The sequence below is a fragment of the Macaca thibetana genome, chromosome 4 (genome assembly GCF_024542745.1).
Source record: "Macaca thibetana thibetana isolate TM-01 chromosome 4, ASM2454274v1, whole genome shotgun sequence".
Taxonomy (NCBI): Eukaryota; Metazoa; Chordata; class Mammalia; order Primates; family Cercopithecidae; genus Macaca; species Macaca thibetana.
This window is the reverse complement of record NC_065581.1, coordinates 160,274,183-160,298,563: the sequence shown is the minus strand read 5'-3', so window position 1 is coordinate 160,298,563 and position 24,381 is coordinate 160,274,183. Positions and strand designations below refer to the sequence as shown.

At 39.2% G+C, this 24,381-nt stretch overlaps 1 protein-coding gene across 4 annotated transcripts in view; it reads left to right on the top strand.

Annotated features, from left to right (window-relative positions):
* Positions 1–24,381, top strand: part of PRKN (parkin RBR E3 ubiquitin protein ligase) — a 1,383,066-nt gene that overhangs the window by 525,608 nt on the left and 833,077 nt on the right. For 3 of the 4 annotated variants that reach the window (XM_050789300.1, XM_050789297.1, XM_050789299.1), the window contains one exon: positions 3,176–3,297. In XM_050789300.1, the coding sequence (XP_050645257.1) occupies positions 3,176–3,297 (122 nt within the window). The remainder of the gene's footprint in view (positions 1–3,175; positions 3,298–24,381) is intronic. The other variant, XM_050789298.1, reaches the window with a different exon arrangement.

The window sequence follows — 24,381 nt, the reverse complement described above, 5'->3', positions numbered from 1 at the left end:
TTCCAGGAAGGCTTCTGTGGTCAGGGGAAGTTTGAGATGTACTGTGCTTTATCCTTTCGCTCTTACAGAGTCACACAGCTCTGAGAAGGGCTATGGTCAGGGGACTTGTTTAATGTGGCTTCACTTAGCACCACCTAAATTGGTTTGACTGGAGGATCCCCAATATTTTGGATTGTCATCTTTTATTAGCTTACAAACCACTGTCGTCGTCTGTAGTGCCTACTTAAAGTATACCTGATTAGTCTATGAATAGAACTACCAAAATACCCAAATCACTTAAAAAACTACATGGTTTTGGATGAAACATATCACTAGTTTTAGGATGTTTAAGAATTTAGGAGTGAAGTAGCATGATGTCAGAAACTTTATTACAACTCCTTCAACCAAATAGTTTATACATGTAGTATATGCGTGTATAGCTATACGAACACACACGTGCCCGGGGACCCCAAACATGGCAAAATGTCTGCAAGTGATGAATTACAATGAAGGATGTGATTTGTACAACTTTTGATATATCTATGTTTCAAAACTTACTATACAAAAAGAGGAAACTCTTAGGAACACAAACACACGCTACTTTAGTTATTGGGAAAATGAAGACGCCGCCATACAGAAGAGTTGATTAGGAGAGAAAAGGAATTTTACGATCCAAGAAGAAGTGAAAGGGGGAGGTTCATGCTATTGACTAGAGACAGCTACATACCGCGAGAAAGGTTTTTTAGGTCATTTTTGGAATTGCCTCGCCATTCCTCTAAGAGTTATGACTCCATATTCAAGAGTTTCTACCTTAGGCCCTTCAGCCAGGCCGATGGGAACATTGCCCAGAAGATTGTCGGGGTGTTATTTGTTTTCATGCCTGTCTGGGTCACAGCATGGCACAGAAAACCTTGCCAACTTTTAATTGTGTTATGTAGCCAAATAAATGGGGAAGCCATTCTGGAGGGGCTCTCAAGATTTTCCTGATGCCCCAGCTGCTTGACCAAGTGGAGCCAACAGCTTGAAAATCGCTACAGCCAGGACTGGCCTGACCTTGATCTTCCTTAGACTGGCTATTAATCCCCAACTTGCGGCTGGGTCTGGAAAGCAATGTGTGTAATAGATTGCATGTCATCTTGTATGCTTCTAGGGCACGGACATTGGCATGCAGTATTTTCTGAATAACTTCTGAAGGACTTTAGTGAAGGTTGTAGCGTTCAGAGGTGGAAGAGTTCCTTAGTTTTCAGATTCTGCTTTGATATATCATTAGCTGAAACAATATTGCAAACATCACTATTGCCCTATGGGAGAGACAAGAGTCATTTAGTTTCCTGCAATTGCTGAGATGCTTCTTTTAATATTGTAAAACTCTTGCTAATATGCTTTTCAACAACGCTAGTTTCTTCGCAACCCTGACTCCCCTTGCAAAGCTTTTGCTTTTCCCGTTACTTTTCTTCCTCCTTTTTTTTTTTTTTATTGTTTGACCTCTACAGTAGGTTATAAAAATTGTGAAATTGGATTTGTTCATATTGCTGATAAAGGTTTTAACAGTATAGGTTCCTACCTTCTTCACTAAGCGCTTCTTAGTGCACATCAAAATTATCACAGTTCTCGTGATCTTTTGATACTCTGCATGTTGCAAATATTTATGTTACAGATACTTCTATTAACATTTACTTATATATTGCAGATATTTCAGTCCGTTGTTACAAATGTTTCTATAACATTAATACATGGTTCTATGCTGCATTTATATTACACATGAAACATTTTATGTCATTATTGTTTGCTAACAGCAATGTGATATTTATGTACTTGAATATCTTGTACATTAAGGCATTAAAGTTGCACAGAAGTGTCAGAAAATAGTACTTTCACATCAATATAAACATGTATTTACATTTTATCTTCCATTTCCCACTGGAAATTAAATAGTAATCTTTATAGAGTAATAATTATAAAATATGTTGCAAACAAATGATAAAACTATAAAACTTCATGTCTTTGTTGTGCTTCAGATTTTGCAAGGTATTGTCACCTACAATATTAGCAAAGGTAGCTCAACAAATGATAATCCAATATGTCTGCAAAAGCTCTTTTTGTAAATTCATGAAACAAATGAAGCTGCAAAGGACTTGAGAATCTCTCATTTTTTTCATTATTTTTGTTCTAGTTGTTTTTAATAGACGATATGCATTTGCGAGGCTGAAGATTTTCATTCCAAATGTTAAAAAATAAAACTTAACTATTATATCTAGATGCCTCTGATGATTATAGTACAATTTCAAAGAAACTTTTATGTCATGATCTGTTATATTATCCCACCCAGGTAAGGATTGAAAGAAAAAGCTATTTAGTAATTTTCAAAATTTAGAAATTCAAGAAGGAGGTTGTATTTCTGGTAAGTGCTTATGAATAAAATTAATTCTTAACAGATATGGAAGTATAAGATGATTAAATTTCCCTAATTTACACAGTATCCCTATATGGTGACAATTGGGAGAAATGATCTGAGATTGAACTATTGAATTAGTTGTTTGTTCACCTTTTCCTCTTGAAAGTGTATTATTTGAATGGTGTTTGCCTAGTTAGATCTTAAATGAAATGCAAACCATCCATTTCTGCACACAGCTGCTTGGTCTGTGAAACTTCCTCAGGGTTGGCCTCTTTTCTTATTTTATGTGTGACTGTGAATTGAAAAGTCATCCCTGGAAGCCCAGCAAACTGTGATCGTATCATTTAGATCACGAGAAATGGGCTGGTTTTTCTCTATAAATAAGATTTTAGGAGGAAAAATCTACGGTCTTCAAAACTGTGTCCAGAAGCATGAAATAGAATTCAGGATCCTCCTGAAAGAATTCCTGTCATCTTTTAAAACTTCCACGGCAAAGAGCGCCTTTGACTTTACTGTGTTGCAGATACACTTGGCCGATTCTTTTGGCAGTAGGCTGCATACTTTGCTGAGTAAGTCACAGGGCTATTGGCAAGAGAAAGAAAAGATTTCACTCTTGGAGCATAAAGTTAGATTTTCTAAATTAAATTGTTGTATTCTCATTGGAATATTTATTCCAGTAATGTTTCAAAATGTTCCTAAGGACTGAGTTTTAAAATTTGCCTCTAACAAGCTTTTAAAGAGTTTCTTGTCTCAATTTGGATTCAACATTGTTAGCCACTTCCTCTGCTTTTTCTTCCCCAGCAGATAGACCAATCTACAACAGCTTTTATGTGTATTGCAAAGGCCCCTGTCAAAGAGTGCAGCCGGGAAAACTCAGGGTACAGTGCAGCACCTGCAGACAAGCAACGCTCACCTTGACCCAGGTAAGGAAATGCAGTGTCAGCACGAGACTGCCAGGAAAATGAATGTGTACTAACACATTGCCTTTCTGTTTTTCTAACCATACATCGCCCGTCTTTGAAAAGACATTCTTTTCTGTGGTTGTGGTAGTTAATGATAGCCGAAGTTTCATTTATGCGGCTTTGTCTTCTGGATTTCTTTCTGCTCTGTGAAAGTTTAGATTGTACAGGGTCATTTCCCCATTACTGTATCCAGGCCTATGAAAGGAAGCATGGAGAATGCTTTGGCAGCCAAAAGAGGTTGGTCTTCTGTTACGGTGTGATTAGAAGGGACCATTTAGGAACCTTAGGCTCCTAGAAATGTTTTGTATCTTGATCTGTGTGACGGTAGCATGGTTATCTACAAAAGTCAACATTCACTGGGATGTTTGGTTAAGATTGGTGCACTAAATGTAAGTTATACCTTAATTTTAAAAAGTGAAAAAAGAGAGTATGGATCAGCAAACAGTATGCATATAAAGCAAGAGTCAGTCAACTAAGTTCTGCTGTGGCCACTGCTTGTTTCTGTACAGCCCATGAGCCAAAAATGGTTTTTACGTTTTCAAATGGTTGGGAAAAATCAAAAGGTGAATAACATTGTGTGACTCATGAAATTTAGATTCTCATATCCATAAATAAAGTTTAATGGAGAGCCAACCCCACCCATTTCTGTACATGTTGCCTATGGCTCCATTCCTGCTTTAAGTGCAGAGTGGAGTGGCTGGGAAACAGACTGGGTGGCCTACGAAGCCTGGAATACATACTCACTGGTTCTTTAGAGGAAAGGTTTGCTGACCCCTGATAGAAAGTGTCAGGTTCCGGCTCGGTAGCTGCATGGGATCTGGCTGGATGTGATGTGGATGCAACAGAGGGCATGCACGCCGAGCGTGTCCAGTCCACGCGGTAGAGAGAGCACAAACATGGAGGTGTCAAGGACACAGTGCTGGGGGCAGTCAGGTGCACGAGTGTGAATAAATACCCCAGGTGCCAGCCAGAAACCCCAGCGATGACTGACACGTTCAGATTCTATTCTGCAGGCTGATGCAAACCACAGCAAAATTGTATAAACCAAGGTGATGTGTCAAACGCTGTTGAGGACAGTTCAGGCTGTAAGAATTTGCCATTGGGCTTGAAGATGGGGACAGGTTGAAGACAAAGAGGTGAATTAAGGCACAATTCAGCTGGTTCACAGATGAGGAGCTGTGGGCTAGGGTCAAGGTGGCAGCCCTGTAGAATGGGTGTTACGGGGCCTGTGAAAGAACTCAAAAGATCCACCTAATGAAGGCGAAATCATGGATCCATGGTCTCAGGGCCTGAGAAAATGGTGGAATTACAGAAAGCTGTGATTCAGTGTTTCACTTCGACGAACATTTCAGCTGTCTAGAGAAATTCATTTACAGAGTCAAAGCAGCACAGGAATGATGACCACTGGGCTCTTTCTGGGACGGTTCTTTGGCAGCGCTCCTGCCAGGCAGCATGCTGCAGGCCCAACGTCCCCCAGAGGGGTTGCTTTCACCTGCCCCTCTCCTCTGCCTTTTTCTACACAAGACACAACCTCATCTACCCCAATCTGCGCCTAAGTCCTGATTGCTTTAGATGGCATAGATGACCTATTTATACCAACTTCCTGGTATTCTCGGTAAAAATAGCAATAAAAATTAATATTGAATTCCAAGCTAACTTCTTTTCAGGCATTATCTGATTTAATTATTTCATAAGAACACTCTCAGTTAAGCATTATTAGTAACCCTATTTTAGATGTGAGGATAATGAGGCTTAAAGAGATTAAGGCATTTGCCCAAGAAAAGAGGAGCTTTTGAGTGTGGACTTGGAGTTTGAACTGGACTGCCTAATCTAAACATTTAAGTCCTATAGCTTTTTAGTGTTTTTTTGTTTGTTTGTTTGTTTGTTTTTAACACACAGATATAATTACAATAGGTGTCATGTACTCATATGTCCACAGTGATCACTCGGGTGATGAGAAGTTAGGTTAGATGTGGGCAGTAGGGGCAGTGAGGACGGTTATGGAAGGGCGAGGTGGAATTCATGTTGAGAAGTCGCTTCTGCTGGTTGCTGGCAAGAGGTGAGAGGGAGACTCAGTATGACTGGATTGTTTGCTTTTTAATCAAGGTAAATTATCAATCTGGAATTTTACATGGGATTTCTCATGTTGTGGGGATTAAATGGTACGTTAACAGTAGGTGCTTAGCAGAGCCTGACATGTAGTAAATCCTCAGGAACAGTAAGGCATGGCTGAGAGGCGATGACATGTGAGCCTGAGAGAATCTTCCAGAGCCAGTCAGCCCAATTAGAATCCTGGCTTCCTTCGCTCTTACCTATGTCAACTTGGTAATGTCTATTCAATGGTACAATAGTATCTATTTCCTATTGTGAAGATTAGCTCATTTACGAAGAGGACTTAGAACAGTAGCCGGAACACAAATATTTAGAAATGTTAAATTCTTTATTGTTATTCTATTAATATTACCATTTTATGTATGTATATATATATTTTTATATATACACATGTATGAAATCAGTCTAGACTTTGGCTAACTTATTTCAGAGAAGTAAAACCACTCCTACGTCTACTGCTCTGCATCGAGAGGCTGTGACCATTTCCATCTCAGGCTGAGGCTCTGTGATGACGTCATGCCACCCTGCTCCCCTGGCCCAGCATCCTGGGAGGGATGATCAGTCCTTCTGTCTCGTAGTCTCGGCTCCACCTCCATCTCCAAAGCCCAGTCATGTGACCACCTGGGATTTTTTTTTCTCAGTTCCCAGAGATGCTCCACCTTTGATATTTAAATTCACACTGTTTCTTCCCCAGCACTGTTTTCTGCTCTGCATATCATTGACTCTTCTCTTAAGTTTTTCTAGAGCTGTTGGTCTCTCCTCTCTTTATTTCCTACCCTGAGGGGCCAAACTGTCAACTCCAGTATTGCAGGTATCATTCACTTTCTGCTCTCCATTCTACCAAAGTGTCCTTACTTGTCTATGTTGGAAGAGCCTGTAAACCTTGTTATAAGATCAGAATTAAGGCTCAAGAATTAAAGCTTGGGTCTCTAGTTTATGTTTAATACCTCACAAAGTGCCTCGTCCATAGAAGGACACAAGTTAAGTAATGTTGAATGAATGGCATTTGTATTTGAAATTTTCTGCGTTGATTCCATAAATTCATACCCTTTAGAAATTCTGCCTGGCATCATATAAGGAAATTAATCATAGCAAGTATGACGGCTTCACTACAGTGTACTGATTTTCTTCCTTATCTTTATATTGTATTTCTGTTTTTCTCCAGTTCTCATGATAGTCCTGCAGAGTAGATGCTATTATCCAATGTTTTTATGAAGAGACTCCATGAGGTTAAGTAATGAGCCCAGAGTTACACAGTTCATAAATATCTAAGCCAGGAGTGAAAAATCTACTCTGTATTTTTCCATAGCCCTGGCCTTTACTAGGGTATAGTCCTCACTATACAAATCTAGTAAACAGTGTTCTATTTTCTAACTACTTCCCTTGTACTTAAAATATCACTGAAACGTACTCTTGAAAAAAATATGCTTATGGATTTAGGGACAATTAAATCAAAGATAATTTAAAGATAATTTATATAATCCATATTTTAGTACAGTAACTAGATATAGTGTAGCTAGTCCATAGGAGAAGAGATGATGAGATGTTTCAATTTTCAATAACAAAAATACACATTCAGTAACAACTACAAATAATATTTCTGTGGATCAGCTGACCAGTCACACTGCTGATTCACCTGCAAATTTAGGCTTTGCAATCATGGAGCAGGTGCTAAACTTTGCCAAGTGTACAGATTGCTCTGTGAATAACAGGCAATTCTGAGGTTTCATTTTCTCAAACTTTATAAGGATCAATAACTTACATAATTGTCTCTGATCAGGAACAAAAATGCAATATAGGATCTTGTGTGGCTGACTAGTTACAGGTGAGCAGCATGTGGTTTATCTGAACTTCAGCAGGATTTTTATACCTAAGGAGGAAAACTGGAACCTGGTTAACTGCCCAGGTTATTTTTGAAAACATAATTGTATTTTTTTCTTATTTGGAGAAATCAGTCTGCAACAAGATCCGCTCACATCATGAGTCTAAATGGTAATCTTCTAAATTTTGTATTGGTGATATATTCATAATTCTAACATTTCCTGAACACTATTTAAAATTTGCATGTAATAATAATGAGTTGCTTTTCAAATGTGATGCTCCAGTTTAATCATGTTTCACATTTAATATGATACTCTAATAAATTGTAAAGGAAGATGGATAGTTAATTTTGTCCTGATGTTAGGCATGAAGAACTGATGTCTGAGCTTTTCACCTAACCTCATAGGTAAGTTGGGAAACAACCCAGACTCCAAGTTTTCTTCATCTCCATATCAGAATATCCTCTTTCTTTCATGGTGGCCTTGATCAGAGTTTGGACTAGACCATAATCCTTTAGAAATATGAACGTTTACTGGAAAACAGTGAACAGTGGCCAGTTGGCAAGCATTCAGTTTTCATCTGCTTCTTCAAAAGTCATCCACTGAGGTCCATGCAGAAATGAGACAGAGTTGAACACGCAAGGGAGGTTGTTTTATATGTGGTATATAATTCTGATTAGGTTCCTGACCAATGAAATTATTAATTTAAAATAACCCATGTCATTGTTTCCTTGAATTATTTCCCTAGCACCAATTTATATAAACAAACCTTATCAGAGACTGTATTAGTTTTTAATGATTTTGACTGGGCTGGTAAGGTTAATTAGACTCCATGGCGATGGTAAGTCTGTCCCTTGGCATGATCCAGAGACTAAGCCTCCTCCTTCCCCTGAAGGCTTCTCATGACATCCTAACAGTGCTCTTTCTGAGCATGTCTGAGGAGTCCTGTCCCTTGCTACTATCATCGTCTTGGCCATAGTCCATATTTCAAGTGACTTGTGCCTCCTCAAGAAAGCAAAGCTCCTGGGATAGAAAGTAACTGACTAGTCTTTGGAACAGAAAATTGACTTAAAATATAGTAAGGCTATTCAAGAGTGAAATACTTGATTGACTTTAATAATAATTAGAAGATAGAATTGACATAGAAGTGAGCTGAGAGCACCTATAGCATCTGGTTTTGGAATATTTTCCTGGGAGCAAAATCCTCCAGGACTCTAGGTATGATTAAGGTTATAAATTGCTAATCTCTCCAGGACAACCTCTAGGTAACCAGAGTTATCCACCATTAACATCTTTTTGTTTGTATTCAGTTTATTAGTCTAAAATGAATCAGAAGCCAGGAGATTACTGCAGCCAAGAACTTTGGGTGATTTCCACCACCCCCTACCACAATCACTATAATTACTTTATCTCAGAAAGAACTTTATCTTTGCCACTCTAATGAGATACTCTGCCATGGAAGAGCATTAAAGCTAAAAAGGTTTCTGATGAGAAATGGTGCAATAAATAGAGTAAGATGTAAAGTGCCTGGCATGATGGATTTTGTTTAAAATTGGTTTATAGATTAGGCACAATTTATGTGAGGAAATTTATTAAGAAATACAGTCTAAATGTGTAATCATTCCTAAACTTCATATTTGTTACAGATTAATTGTTGGTCAGGAGTCTCCTTACTTCTCTTGTTATCAAAATTACTCTCACATTTATGTAAGAAATACAAGTCTTAGAATAGACCTAAGCTTACTTTCTAGTTTTCACATGGGGTGTTTTTCCCTAAGTGTGTGATATCCCCTCTTTGCTTACTGTAGATTTGGTTATCAGGCATTTCAGTGCTTTTAAAGCACAACGGAGGAGGCATCACACATTATTTTATGTTATTGACAGTATTGTAGGGCATGTTTTGGATGTCCCAATGGTGAGGGTGGAACCTGCCACCATGCATTCTGTTTTACATCATGTTACAGTGTTAAACCTACAGTGAAGCTGGTTTCTGTGTGGATTCATAAGCTCCAGGGTGGAAAGTGTGTAGAACACAATGCATGTCTGGCATCTGCCAAAGCCAGGGTGGCCCCAGTGGTCTCTGTCGCCCGTCATGCCGCCATTTGTTCTGCCCCGAGATTTCTCCTGGCCTTGTGGACGCTTCTCACTTCATCTCCTTTTAACGCCCACTCTCTTTGCTTGTGTTCTCCTTGGTCCTTATCATGGACTCTCATCCACACACAAATGATGCACACTCACATCGCGAAGAGCCAGTCGACAGAGAAGTGAGAACGGTTGAAGTATTTTTTTCTTTTTCCCTTTTACCAAAGCTAATACTTGTAAAAGAGCCAGGTTAAGGTAAAAATAAACATATAAAAAAACATAATAAACATATTAAAAAACCATTACCATAAAGAACTTAAAATGTTGATGATTTAGTTTTTATAAATGTATTATTCTTGATAGTTTACATTTAGAATTTGCATACTATATACAATATATATGTAAAGGGGTCTACTTAAAAACGGTTGATCCAAACCATTTCAGGGCATCAGTATCAGCCAGTAGAAGCAATTTAAAATTATAAATTAATGCTGCTACTGTCATTTTCTTGAGACTCATTTTGATAATTCATGCCTGGGTTTCAAACCAGTAAATGTTCTTTTCCACCAACACACAGCTCATATGGATACCATTGAATTTTCTCACTTATTATTTTGCTGATTTTACCACATTTACTAATATAAGGAATAATACTGTTTTGGAACATGCTTTTGGAATTTATTCAAATATTTTGATTGTATTCTGTATCTGATTTGATTATTCTCAAAATAGTCAATATTTTCTTAGCAGATTTTAATGAGTGATCAGTTTGTTGAAAGTTATGAAATATAAGTGAATTCATCTTCTTAAGAAGGTTTTCTTCTTTAATATACTTTTACATCTATTATTATAAATATAACCTAAACTTCATAATTCCATATGGGAACTCTTGGCTTATACCGATTTCTTTCTAAACTCTATTTTAGTTATTTTCTGTTCCTCCAGATTTAAAAAACATTTTCCAAATCATTTTCTTTGTTTGTCAATTTACCAAAAATATGTTTCTTGTAATCAGTTTTTTAGGATCTTCTATATTTTATATTGAATTTCAAGGACTTTTCGGGTTATAGGTGAACACCTCTTCTCTTCCTAGGCACACTTTAGGGATGTTCATCATTTATGCCCCTGCTCCCTTCTGCAGCAGCTCCATGGAGTTGCACACTGAGGGGCCGGGAGGAGACCTGAAGAGCTCAGGACACCAAAGACCATACTGTGCAGTTCATAAATTTTAGAACTTTTGAGTAAATGATTAGGTAAGTTGGCCAGCTGGTGAATCAGCCTTTGGTGAATGGATTTTCAGCAGCCTTCCTAGAACCAACTCCTACAAATGGCCAGAGGACACACATGCATGGGTCACAAAAGCTTCATTTGCTCAAAGACGCTAGTTTTTAGGAAAGCATCAGATCATTGGAATGGCTCTCAAAGGTTCCTCCAATGTTTAACTGAGGGTCTCGCGGAGCAGGGGCATAGATAAGAGAAGAAGAGGATGGAGGGGATAAAAGAGTTCAGGGAAGGGTGAGAGCCGAAGGTGGACCAAATAAGTATTTTATCAAAGTCTGCGTGGGGACCTGGACAAAAGCCAGAGTGATGCACATTCAGCTTTGGCAAAGAGAGAAAAACCCAGCATTGATCTGAAATAAGTAAAATGCTATCTAGCTGAGCTCCAGGCACTTTTAGCCAATTCATTGTTACTCTTCTGTATCACAGAAATGCTTACGTTGAGAGCCTTTGTCCTATGCCTAATATTTTAGAATGAAAATTTTATTTATCACATGTTATTCATTGGGATGATTTCAATTAATTAAAGTCTAGAGAAATGTGGGTCAATGTTGGTAATTCATTGACTTTTTAATCCAGCTATTTATTTTCATCCAGATCACAGCAGTGGTAGCCTTTCACTGCTTCTTTATATAGAGATCCCTCTGTAATAGTAACTGATTTTTTGTTTGTTTGTTTGGTAATGATTTTACTTACTACTCTTTAAGAAAAAGGGAGAGAGAAAAAGAAGTCAGTCTTGCAGACGCAAGTTCCCCGAGTTTACCTTTAGAATGCTCAGAAGCTCAGCATCATGAGGTCCCTGGAGAGATGGGAACATACCAGATGTCGCTTTGCATTTTGTTGTGTAGAGTGTCTCACTGTTTTTACTTTGATATCCAGCCATGCTCTTGACCCATCCTGCTAGTTTAAAATTCTCAAAATTGTGGGCAGGAAGTTAAAAGCATGTTATTCTGAAAAAGTTTGTGTATATATTTTAAAACATGTTATTTATTGCATTACTTCCAAAGTACATGGATTTGTTGTATGTATACGAGGAGTGACTACTATTATAGTGAGAACCTGTTTCTACAAAAAATAAAAACATTAGCTGGGCATGGTAGCATGTGCCTGTATCCCAGCTACTTGGGAGACTTAGGCAGGTGGGTCCATTGAGCCTGGGAAGTCAAGGGTGCAATGAGTCATAATTATGCCACCACATTCCAGCCTGAGGGACAGAGTGAGACCCTGTCTTAAAAAAGAAAAAATCCTGTAATTTATTGAATGCTTACCATAAGTCATAAAATCTGAGCAAAGCTCAGACTTTACCTAAATATTTAATTGTTATGATATTTGTATAGTACTTTTTCTAATTTCACATATGCATATCATTATGGCAATGAGGTACACCAAGCCAATATTACTTACTTTTTATGTAAAAGATATTAAAAGTTTTTCAAAGTTTGTCAGTTAGTAGTGACATGCAGTCATTAATTTAGATAATTGGAAATTGGTTAAGCGATCTACAATTTTATTCATTGTGCAGGATGATACATTTTAAAAATATTTATAAGAGAAATATTTCTTGACACTACATAGAAGAGTTTGAGAAAAGTCAACCTAAAATATCTACAAAGCATAAAAGAAAAAATAAGGTTCTCTAAAGAAAGTTTTTCATATGTCTTATTATTTCATTTTACGTTACAGTTACATATATGTATCATGTTTAAAAACTGGGTTTTATTGGTTCATGATACTGTCTCCTGCAGTGATCAGGCACTCATATAGCAGGTAAACCCATCAGGACATTCTTGTTGACTCACGCACTGACAGGGCTGTTTCTAGCTTTACTAGCCACTGTCCTTCACGGCATAGAACAGAGCATCAAGGCATCAATTCTGTGTGCAAGCAGGATTACAATGGGAATAGCAGTGCCCGTCTCTTCTATATAAAAGAGAGAATTCTGGCTGGGCGCAGTGGCTCACACCTATAATCCCAGCACCTTGGGAGGCTGAGGTGCGTGGATCACTTGAGGTCGAGTTCACCAACATGGTGAAACCCCGTCTCTACTAAAAATAAAAAAATTAGCTGGCTGTGGTGGCATGTGCCTTTAATCCCAGCTACTCAGGAGACTGAGGCAGGAGAATCACTTGAACCCAGAAGGCAGAGGTTTCAGTGAGCCAAGGTTGAGTTATTGCACTCCAGCCTGGGCGACAGAGTGAGGCTCCATCTCAAAAATAAATACATACATAAAAATAACCAAAATAAAAAAGATAATTCTTAGAATCCTCCTAGTAGGCCTCTCCTTACATCTCATCATTTATCACTGGGCTGTATGGCCAGTGATAATAACAAAGCATGTTGACAAGCAAGTGTTTGCTAAATGGAAAGATTTGCCATGTTTGGCTTAGACCAATCCTATTTCATACCCTAGTCTGGGCCCATTCCATCTCCAATAAAAATCGGATTCCTATGAACAAGGATAGAGGGTGAGAAGCACATTGGGTTGGCAATGATCAGTCACTATCACATTTGTAATGCATCACCATTTTAGACCACTTTCCTGAACTCATCAGTTTCTTGCCTGCCTGAAAACCCTGCTGTTCTATGCCCTATTTGTATCACTCTGCCTGTACTAGAGTCTTGGCTAGCCTTGAAACTGTTTTTGTGTGTGAAATGCTACTTTTTTCCAGTGCCTGTTTCTACACATAGATGTATCTCCCTGATTCTCTGCAGACGTATTATCCATTTGACCACTTAGAAGCTTTATCAAGACTTGTAGAAGTGAAAAAATAGATCTGTAGGGCAGTGGGTTAATTTATGCGCTTAAGAAGTGAATGGCTCAAAAATCTCACTGGGGAAACAGAATTTAGTAGCCTTTTCTACCTACATAGTAGATCCTTTGTTGATGCTTTATAAGAAACAAATATCTTATCTTACAGTGATAAAATGTGTGGGGCAGGGGAGTCTCCTTGAAAACACTGCTTCAGAATGAGGCAAGCCAGTACAGACCAGTACTGTGGTATGGGTTTGCATTATGAATATATGCATGCATGCTCTTCTATCTGGGAATATCCAGCTACCTGCATAAATGCATCATTAAAGCCGGGTGGGAAATGGAGAGGTTAATTGACTTTACTTGGGTCACCCAGTGAGAAAGAAACCAAACTGAGAGTTAAATCTGGGGAACTTGAGCTTAGATTCTTGCTGAAAGCACTCACATCGAGTCACATTAGTTTTCTTATAAGGTTGAGGGAGAGTTGACACTTACTCTGCAGGCTTTTCCTGAAAAGAGCAAAATTCACTGGACTCTCTAAAGTGGGGATTAAGATTCTAGAACTGGATAAGAAGTGAAACATGGAGTGTTCCCTTGCTGAAGAGAAAATGGAAGAGTATTGGCGTACTTGGAAAAACGAAATTATGAAAATTAAAAGGGAAACGCTCATAGAATATGATTTGCAAAGTGACTAGTTAGCCACGTGGGTTTGTTGTAGGGAACCATACTCATTGATGCCAGAGTCTATGGCATGCACTGGGCATGGTCCACCTGTACCTCTGAGTATGATTAAAACACTTCAGTGATTTTTTTAGTATGATTGAACTATGGGTCCTCACAGCTAGTTTCAAAAAATGATACTTCTGTCTACTTTCAGAATGACCCTAATTTTTTTAATGTGTTATGAATCTTCAGTTGTGCATACAGAATTTCATATTAATTTAGAATGCCATGCTAATAAGTGTACACTCAGAGATGGCCATAATTTAAGGCTAGCAGTAGCATCTCATGGACACATGAACTCTCCTCTCCCATAATGTGCTACAAACAAATGAGAACCCTGCTCTGTGTCTTTGTCTCTGAATAGGATATTTTTATTTAAAGTAGTTTAGATAAAGGACAGTCTAAACCAATATGACATAATCTATACATTGTTCAATGTTATAAAAATATAAACTTTGCATAAACAGATAGACTTCACAAAATAAATGCAGTGTGTCCAAAAAATTAAGTCTTTATGATTTGGGTCCCCCGGTACTGGGCTCCCTTATTAAATTCATTTCCTTGGGGGAGGGAGCATACTTTGGTGCTTAGCATAGTGCCTGCTACATAGTAGATGTTTAAGATGTTTCATGAAGTAAATGAATGGTATGCCAAGGTATACAATAACTATGATAATGAATGATATCATAGTCATTGTATACCTTGGCATCTCCATAATCTTAGAATAGGAATCAACTTTGCAGTCATCTAACTCAATTCCATCCTATATAAGAGAATTACTCTTATATGCTTGGTTTTTAGTCATCTGAGTTTTGATAGAGCACATTGAGTAAAAGAATAATCATTGCTTTTCACAAAACTGTTTTCATTGTTAAAGAACTTGAAAGTTATCTGACCTAAATCTGTTTCCACCCATAACTTCTGGTTTTCTTCTTTAAAAAAAAATGAAATCTAAGGAACGTTCAATCTGTAGGCTCTTCAAATGTTTAAAGCAACTACAATGATTTACTTCCTAGGGCTTTCCTTGTGTACTAAACTTATGACCCAAGCATAAAAAAGGGACAGAGTAGGCTCCCGCTTCAAAGAAGTTTTCTTTTCTAAGAACAGCTTTGGAGCCACGAAAGGTATGGCAAGACTATGAAAGAAGATCTTGAAATTAGAATGTGCATGTGCTCTGAAGTAGGACCAGGAGATTGCTGTTGGAACATAGATATGGCCTATGTGGACACTGATCCAGGATTGATTGTAGAGAGGGAAAAGGCAGTACGTATGCAGGGCGTTCTTTGTGGAATGGTGCTGGTGTTCAGGTTGGAGAATGAAGAGGCAGGGTTGGAAATGGCCATTCAGAGTAAGCAGGTATGGTGGCCGCTGTGTCAGGCACTGAGCTTATCACCAGGGTTCCTCACAGTGGGATGTGTTGAGCCACTGGAAATTTCATGCCTGCTGGTGATTTTTGTAAAGCAGCTCCCGGTATGTCTGTATGCTGATAAAGACATACCTGAGACTGGGCAATTTACAAAAGAAAGAGGTATATTGGAATTACAGTTCCACGTGACTGGGGAGGCCTCACACTCATGGTGGAAGGTGATAGGCACAAAAAGGAGCAAGTCATGTCTTACATGGATGGCGGCATGCAAAAGGAGTGTGTGCAGGGAGCTCCTCTTTTTAAAGTAACCAGATCACATGAGACTCATTCACTATCATGAGAATAGTGCAGGAAAGACCCGCCCCCATAATTCAGGCTCCTACACTGGGTTCCTCTTATGACACATGGGAATGGTGGGAGTTACAATTTAAGATGAGATTTGGGTGGGGACACAGCCAAACCACATTAATGTCCAAGACAAACCTTTTATAGCTTCAACTGCGTGACCCATCACGCTGTATCTGGAGGTGTTCGTTTTACTGAGCATTCTTTTATCTCCTCTAAAGGAGTTTCCATGTCCTCTTGGCAGTCAGCATTTTTGTTGAGGCCATGGATGCTGCTGACACATTCTTTGGTAAATGTCATGTTATATTAATAGATTTTCTCCCAGGGCCAAATGGATAACTTTAAGTTTCAAATACAGCTTTATTTCAGTAGATAGTAGTGTCCAGTCTCTTGAAAACAACCAACTACACAAATAAAAAGCTTGCCATGTACTCCTGCTGGGCCTGCATTAGCCTGGGCACTTGCTGGAGGGGTGATGTATATTGGGGTGGGGAGCATCCTCTGTCCTTCCCCACCTTGAGCTTCTCTCCCGTGCTGCCATTTTGCTCTCTTCTATTTCTGATGCCTCGGTGTTGAAGCACAATTTAGGAGCTTAGCAAGAGGGCACAGGAAAGTTCTAACTCAGCTGACACTGTCATGGGATATGTTTAAGCCATCAGGTGTAAGAAGTGTGAAAAGCAGATTTTATCTCATTGGCTCCTGTACAAGTTGTTTAGAGGTCACCAGAGGAAATGTCAGCTTCAACTCCAAGCATATACTGATGTTCCTCCTCCAGTGATCACTTCTTTCTCAGCTGCTGGTTTTTCACTGTTATCCACCCGGATTTTCTCTATTGGAGTCTCCTTGGTCTTCCAGGACGTCTTGGGTAGAAGCTAAAGTGGTTTCGGTGCGGCTCTTTTTCGTTTTCCATATGGCATTCTCATACATATTTGGTTTTAGCAAACTCCGGGATCACAGACTAAACCCAATATAACTGTACCAACAAAGTAGCTAGCCTTTAACACCATCAAGTGGGACTCAGCTCAGACCTGAACTCACTCTCTGTATTAGTCTGTTCTCGCCTTACTATAAAGAAGTACCTGACACTGGTTAATTTTCAAAGAAAAAGAGTTTAATTGGCTCATGGTTCTACAGCCTGTACAGGAAGCATAGTGGCTTATGCTTCTGCAGAGACCTCAGGAAACTTCTAGTCATCGCAGAAGGCAAAGGACGTATGAGATGTTTTACCTGGCCAGAGTGAGGAGGATGTGCTGCACACTTTTAAACAAGCAGATCTCGTGAAAACTCACTCACCATCCCAAGAACAGCACCAAAGGGATGGTGCTAAACCATCCAGGAGAAACTGCCTCCAGGATCCAATCACCTCCCACCACGCCCCACCTCCAACACTGGAGATTACAATTGAACATGAGATTTGGGTGGGGATACAGATCCAAATCATATCACTGTTTCTCCTTAACTCTAGAAGAGCCAAGCTCTCTGAGTAGAGTCCTTCCACTGAAGCCCTTTTCTTCCACAAAGAAATCACCTTCAAACATTATCTCCACTCACTCCAACAAACCAATCTCTATAAACACGATGTTCATGAGATGTTTCAGAATAGCCCATGTTTGGAAGAAAAGGATGTACTTTCTGCTCGATTTGGCTTTGAGCCTAAAACTGCTAAAAAAAAAAAAAAAAAAAAGTCTGTCAAAAGAATTATGTCAGTGATTTTTAGATCTGTAAATTCACATATGCAATCAGCACCTCTTTTGGTTTATGGTATCTCTTGTATCTGGTGCTTGAATTGAAACCTCCAGTTTAATATTCTACATCAGCCTTTCATGTGGAGCCTTTCACAGCTGAAAAAGTATTTTCACACACATTGTCTTTATTGATTTGATAACCACGTGAATTGGTTAAGGTTGGGATCCTGTGACTATTTTACACCCGAGAAAACTATACAGGGTTCACAGAGAATAAGAGAATTACCAAAGGAACAGTATGAGGTGGGTACTCGAACCACATGTTTTGAAAAAAGTGTAAAGGTTTTCTCATTCTGTTACATTGCCTCTTCTCTTAGCAGGGAGCTAAATATCTTTAGTTGGTACGTCATTATTTTTAACACTACTTGCTCCGTAGAGTCCCTAAGGCATTTAAAATATTTTAAACCTGCAGGATCACTGTCATCTTTTTCTTCTAAGATGTTCTTATATGTTTCTTTGATTTATGTTTTGGAGGCTCCATCTTTGTTGAGGCCGTGGATGCCGCTGACACATTCTTTGGTAAGTGTCATGTTATAGATGTTCCAGCCATCTATTAAATTCCGTCTCATGGTATCAAGATAATAAGAGCTGAAAATTAGCTGAAATGTGGACCCTTGAAACCACAGAGCTACTGTCATTTAGACTAAGCTGTTACTAGTTTTTCCTGGAGGGAAAAAGATTTTGAAATCACTTATAATGAAGGATGCAGATAACGCTGGAACCTCTTGACCTGAGCTCTTGTCCTTCCTGTTGTTTTGTTTCCTTCGGCAACATGGAAAACTTTTAATAATGACTTTGTTTACTTTATGTTTAATTTGGAGCAGGGTATTCAGTGGTAAGTTTTTGTTTCGTTTATTTGGAAACCTATGATTTTGAAGAAGGGGTGGCAGGAGAGTGAACTGCTTCAAATGTTAGGTTCTATATATTATTCTAATTTATCATTTAGTGGGGAAAAGACAAGTAAGTTTACCTTGTACAGCTTGAAATTTAGTGGGCATTTGTTTTCAAATGGCTATGCATTGTATTGAACTTGGAAAATTAAGAGGAGTTTAGAAAAAAATATCCATAACATTGGAAAATGTGCTGTGAAATACATAGTTTAGGTGAAATATGTACTAAATAAAATCACAAATCTAGGAAGATATCAATATATATGTTCAGAAGCAGAGCCCAATCCAAGTTTCATAACAATGCCAATTTCGTCTTTATTAGATGAGGCTTTCTTTGTTAAGATTAGTCAGAACAGAAGACCAAGGCAGTCAGTAGCACCCCCCCTTATTTTAAGGTTACAGTTTTATGCATACGAATTTTGAAATAAATGCCTCATTTAGGAGAAAGAAACTCATATTGTTAAAAAGTGGAGAAAAGTGGTTTACTTTAAATTTCTCAAAGATTTATATACAAAAACTTCTCAATATTGCCCGGCCTACTCCAATCATGCAGATTTCAGAATCTTTAAAGCACATGTGAAATGTGCATCTTTAACTCCAGTGGGGATCAGCAAAAGGGAAGTCAAAGGAGGCTGGATGTGTCAGTCCGTTCTCACGCTGCTATGAAGAAATACCAGAGACTGGGTAATGATAAAGAAAACAGGTTTAATTGACTCACAGTTCCGCATGGCTGGGGAGGTCTCAGGAAACTTACAATCATGGCAGAAGAGGAAGCAGCATGTCCTTCTACACAGGGCAGCAAGAGAGAGAAGAAATGAGAACCACCCAAAGGGGGAAGCCTCCTATAAAACCATTAGATCTCATGAGAACTTACTCCCTATCATGAGACTAGCATGGGTGGAATCGCCCCCATAATTCAGGGACTCCCACCGAGTCCCTCCCTTGAAACATAGGGATTATGAGAACTAATAATTGGGTGGGGACACAGCCAAACCGTATCAGCGGGGCAAGCCCAAATTTGGAAATATTGGAAGAAATCAAGAGAAAGAGATGACGGTGGATGTTTGTTACTTCACTAGACTCTGCCCTTTTGTGAAGCCTCCTATTAGGCAATCAGTAATTTTTGCTTATTGAATATTGGATTTGATTGATTAAAAGGACACGTAAAGTACAAGATCCTGGATATATGCATTAATTAGCAAAAGTTGATGCAAAGCTGTGCTGTCCAATATGTCAGTCACTAGGCACATATGACTTTTTAAATTTTCATGAATTAAAGGAAATTATATAGTCACATTATTAGCCACAGTGGCCACATTTCAAGGAATCACTGGGCAGTTGCACCTAGTGGCTGCTGCATTCATTGTACTTTACAAATATAGAGCATACCTGTCAACACAGAAAATTCTCTTAGATAGCACTAGTTCAGAGGATTCTCCCTGGGGCAGTCATGTGCACCTGTTCGGATTTTTAAAAATATTAAGTGTATTTTTCTAAAACTAGCAAGAAAGAGGAGCTGGAAAAAAGTTACTTGGCTATTGCAGAACTGGGGTGTATGGTAGGGACGGGGGGGCGGCATACTACAGCAATTCAAATGTTAGCAAAGTTTTATGGTTACTGAGCCCAAAGCTTAGAAATGAGACAGGCCTTGCCTTGGTCATGCAGCCAGCAGTGATAGATCAGATCTGGGACCAGGACCAAGGTTGTTAGCTTCCCAACTTATGATTTTATCACCATATTGAATTCCTTCCAAGACGTATACTTTGGCATATAATTTTGGAGCCAGAAATATTTGATTTTTATAAGACAGAGAGGCTTTCAGTCTTTCCCACCCTATACCAAGACAGGAGGCGAGGTGACTTTCTTACACAGAGAAACCCACTTCCTAGGCTGCCATCTGTCGAGGACGTCTCCCTCACCTTCTCATCCTCAGAGTGGGTCAGCGAGGAGGCCCACCAGAAGATGATGATGGCCGTGAAACAGCTCCATGTGGCCTATGTGAGTTCTGTGTCAGTAGCAGCTGTGTCTCAGATCACTTTGGGCTGCAGTCTGGGTTCTGCAGCAGAAGAAGCCCCAATGCCTTACATGTCTCCTTAGGACCTCGTTTGTTCTCCATCCTCTTACATCTTCCCCATCTGAATAGCAGCCACCTTCCAATGCATGTGGTTCTTAATGTGAGAACACACGGGGCCTCCCGACGTTTAAATGCTGAAGGAAGCACCATGCTTCTGGACAGGAATTTATCTGCTTGAGACCACATGGTTATGGAAAATGTTATTTTGTCAATGAAATGCAAATATACATTAACCAAATATCCTTACATTTATAGAAATTCTTTTTTATAATTATTTCTTCAAGTCGGCAGAAAAGCACCAAAACAAACAACAAAACAAACAAACAAACAAAAAAGAAAGTTGTCAGAAATGACCCAATAAAGTAGGTGAAAAGTAGTTTTTACAAAACTTTAGTTTACTTGAATGTTTCAAATAATACAATAGTTGTTTAGTTGAAGGTTAAATTTAAGATAAATTTAAGACAATGTGACACAAAGATACAAAAATGAGCATATGCTGTTAGAAAAATGGTGCCAATAGACTTGCTCTAAGCAGGCTTGCCACAGAACATCAATTTGTTAAAAGGGTAATATCTGCAAATTACAATAAAGTAAAAGTGCAATAAAATGAGGTATGCCCACACACGTTTTAATAAGAGAAAAATTCCCGTGTACTCCTGTGAGGATGCTGGGATGAGCCCATGGGAGCTGGCTGAGTGGTAATAACTTGCCATCCCATGTTTCACACTGAAGTGTTAGATTTGGATCATGCTTGGATGCCTGCACACCCTTCTGACACGCAATGATGTTTTCGCAGGTGGTTCTTCACTGTCCCGTATCAGTAGACTCCCAGTAGATCCACCCTGCCCAGTCCTATAGACAGGCTTCAGCATGCCTGCAACTAGAGCTGGTGCCACTTGTCCTCAGGCTGAGACACTGTTACATGTAATGTAAAATTCTATTATATTTTATAAGTCTGTGTTCAATACCTCTGAATACAGCATTTCTCCTCAAGTTTACGCCCATTCTAAATGTAAACGCAGATTGAATCATGATTTGAAGTGTAGTGTTTCATCTCCAGGCAACATCTGTGTTTAATGACTAGAGTGTAGTGTATTTGGAACCATCAAAAAGAGGACTAGTACAGCACTAATACAGCAAATAACAACTCCAATCCCTGTCCTTGTCCGGGGTAGAAACTGGTGGATGCAAAGTTAAGTGTGTAAAAAGAACACACTTTGCATGCAATTCCTTTCTTTCTCTACACATTATTTGTGAGATTGCAATACAAAAGAAAATACGCCAGGAACTCAGATCACTGAGAATGTTTGTACACATTCTAGGATTAATGTCTCACCAATATCTGACTCATTATCAAACAGAGAATGGATTTCCTGTTTTTGATAAGGTAACCAAGTTCCTCTTCCTAAATGTGTGACCTTCGGCAAGATCCTTAACCTTTTGGAACCTCTTTTCTTATCCTCAACTTCTACCCCTAAATCTGAGTGTGTCTGTGCACTTTTCTCTTGGGCAGGGATAGTTGGAAGCTGATAAGCAATGCTGGAATAAATAATCAAATGCACATTAAGCAATTTACTCAGGACCTGGTTCCTACTTACTGATTCCTACTTACGATTCTTAGTTTCTTTCCCTGATTCTCCCTATGTTTCTCTTTGTGGTTGCTGTCATTGTTATTTTGTGTCTCAGATGTACCATGTTGGGTTCCATGGTTCTTGTACAACACAGTGTCAATATTTGTCCAAGCCTGACCCTCTGTATGTGTTTATTTCTCTTTCTTTCTTCATCTTCTGATTATCTTCCCTTGCCCCGTTAAATTCAAAAAGGATTTAATACCTACTATGTGTGAAAATCTATTATCTGAAGTAGAAGCTGTAAGTGACTCCGAGCCAATATGACCATCATCCTTCTTCAGCTCACCTGCCGATGTTGGTAACACGAAGCACCCACTTGTATTCTTTGGTTTCAGTATCAGAAATAGCAAGGAAATAAGCCAATGCTTTGTGTGATTTATGTAGGTATTCCCACTTACCTTTGCTATGCTTGCTGGAAAGCTCAGAAACAGGTGGGTGTCTTGCCTCTAGCAAGCACATAAAACTTCGGGAACTGACCTGGGACTGGAACATCACCCGCGACTGGGTCAACATATGCTACCCTTCTGTTCCTTGGTCAGCCCCCTCCTCTCCACAGATATCTTCACTTGTTTGTGTTGTTATGGGCTGTTTCGTGTTCTTTCTGAATCGAACATGGTGTAAAGGAACCAGTAAGCTTACAAATGTTGCAGGGATGCATTGTGTAAACACATTTTCACCTGAGAATGAGGCCGATCCAGTTTAAACTAGAATCATGTTGTTTGGATTTTGCCTGTTCCCTTTGTCCTCTTTGGTGTCTACTGTCTCTGGACTAGTTGGGGCTGTTGTGCTGTCCAGTTAATATACAGGGATGTATTTAGGTGCCCACTCATTCAGATACAGGAGGGAGGGGAGCCCACCGTTCCCTGTTGTATAACACACTTGATTGTATGCACCATAAAGCCCACTTGAAATTTAATTAGCCTATGTGTGTATTGGTTAACTCAGTTCCCTTGCCATGAAAATTTGAAAACTACTTGATTGAAACAAAATGAACAGACAACGTATCATTCAGTCAATGTGGGGAAGGGAGAAGTATGAAAAAGGAGGAGAAAACTTTCATTTGGGATTGTCACATTATCACAACAGACAGCTCTTAAGCTTGTCCTGTGGGCCGACAATTCTTTTTGGTGGGATTTAAATAAGGTTCTTGGTAGATGTTTGAAGATACTGTAAACACGTATGTTTGTAGTATCTTCGAGACCTCTGATGACTTTCTTTTTTTATTTGTAATTTTTGTGGGTACCTAGTAGGTGTACATATTGATGGGGTCCACGACGTGTTTTGATACAGGCATGCAATGTGAAATAAGCACAGGATGCAGAATGAGGTATCCATCCCCTCAAGCATTTATTCTTTGAGTTACACACATGCAATTACGCTCTTTAAGTTATGTTAAAATGTGCGATTATGTTATTAGTGACTATAGTATCTGGTAGCTTTCAACCAAGTGAAAATGTTTAGTTGGGGAAAACATGCTGATCATAGTAACCATCGTTTCATCCCTGTCACTTCCTCAGTGCAGCTCTCAATTCACAGAGAATCACAATAAGGAAAAAGCACCTCAAATGTGCCTTTGCAATGAATTTCACATATCACGTGTATCACAAAGGCCCCCAGCTGTGGCATGTAGCACACATTTCTAGGATGTAGACTTTGCTACACACAAACACACACACACGGTAATAAGATAAGAAAAAGCACTGTCCCCTTACTACAATTTTTCTGTCAAAGGGAAAAAAATGGGAAGAGGAGGCAAACACTAAATACAGATATTTAAGTTTCACACGTTCAGGCTCTATCTGTTTGCTACTTGGTAGTGTTTAAAATGTTCAAAAGCTGAGAGGAGGAGGAGGAAGCCTTTCCCCTTGGCACATACATAAGCTCATGAATTGAGCCAGTGGCAACTCTAGAAAACTAAGTAGGTAGTGAGTGACTTTGGCAGGTGATGCTTTTCTTGGTTGTTATCACATATAGTAAGGGGCATAAACCTTCACTGTGCAACTTGATGCCATTCCTACCTACACACATGTATACGTTCCTCTAGACAGACTTTTAGACCTTTTCCAGAAAGTTCCCTCATGCCACCTCCAACTCAGTTACCTACACTTTTCAACTGACCAGAGGGATGGGTTCTGCAGCAGGCTAGAGGGGAAGGCCCCACGAACTGGGGTTAGAGGAAGTGAGGAAACTCAGCAGCTGCCGGTGGCTCTGCAGTCAGGAGAGCCAC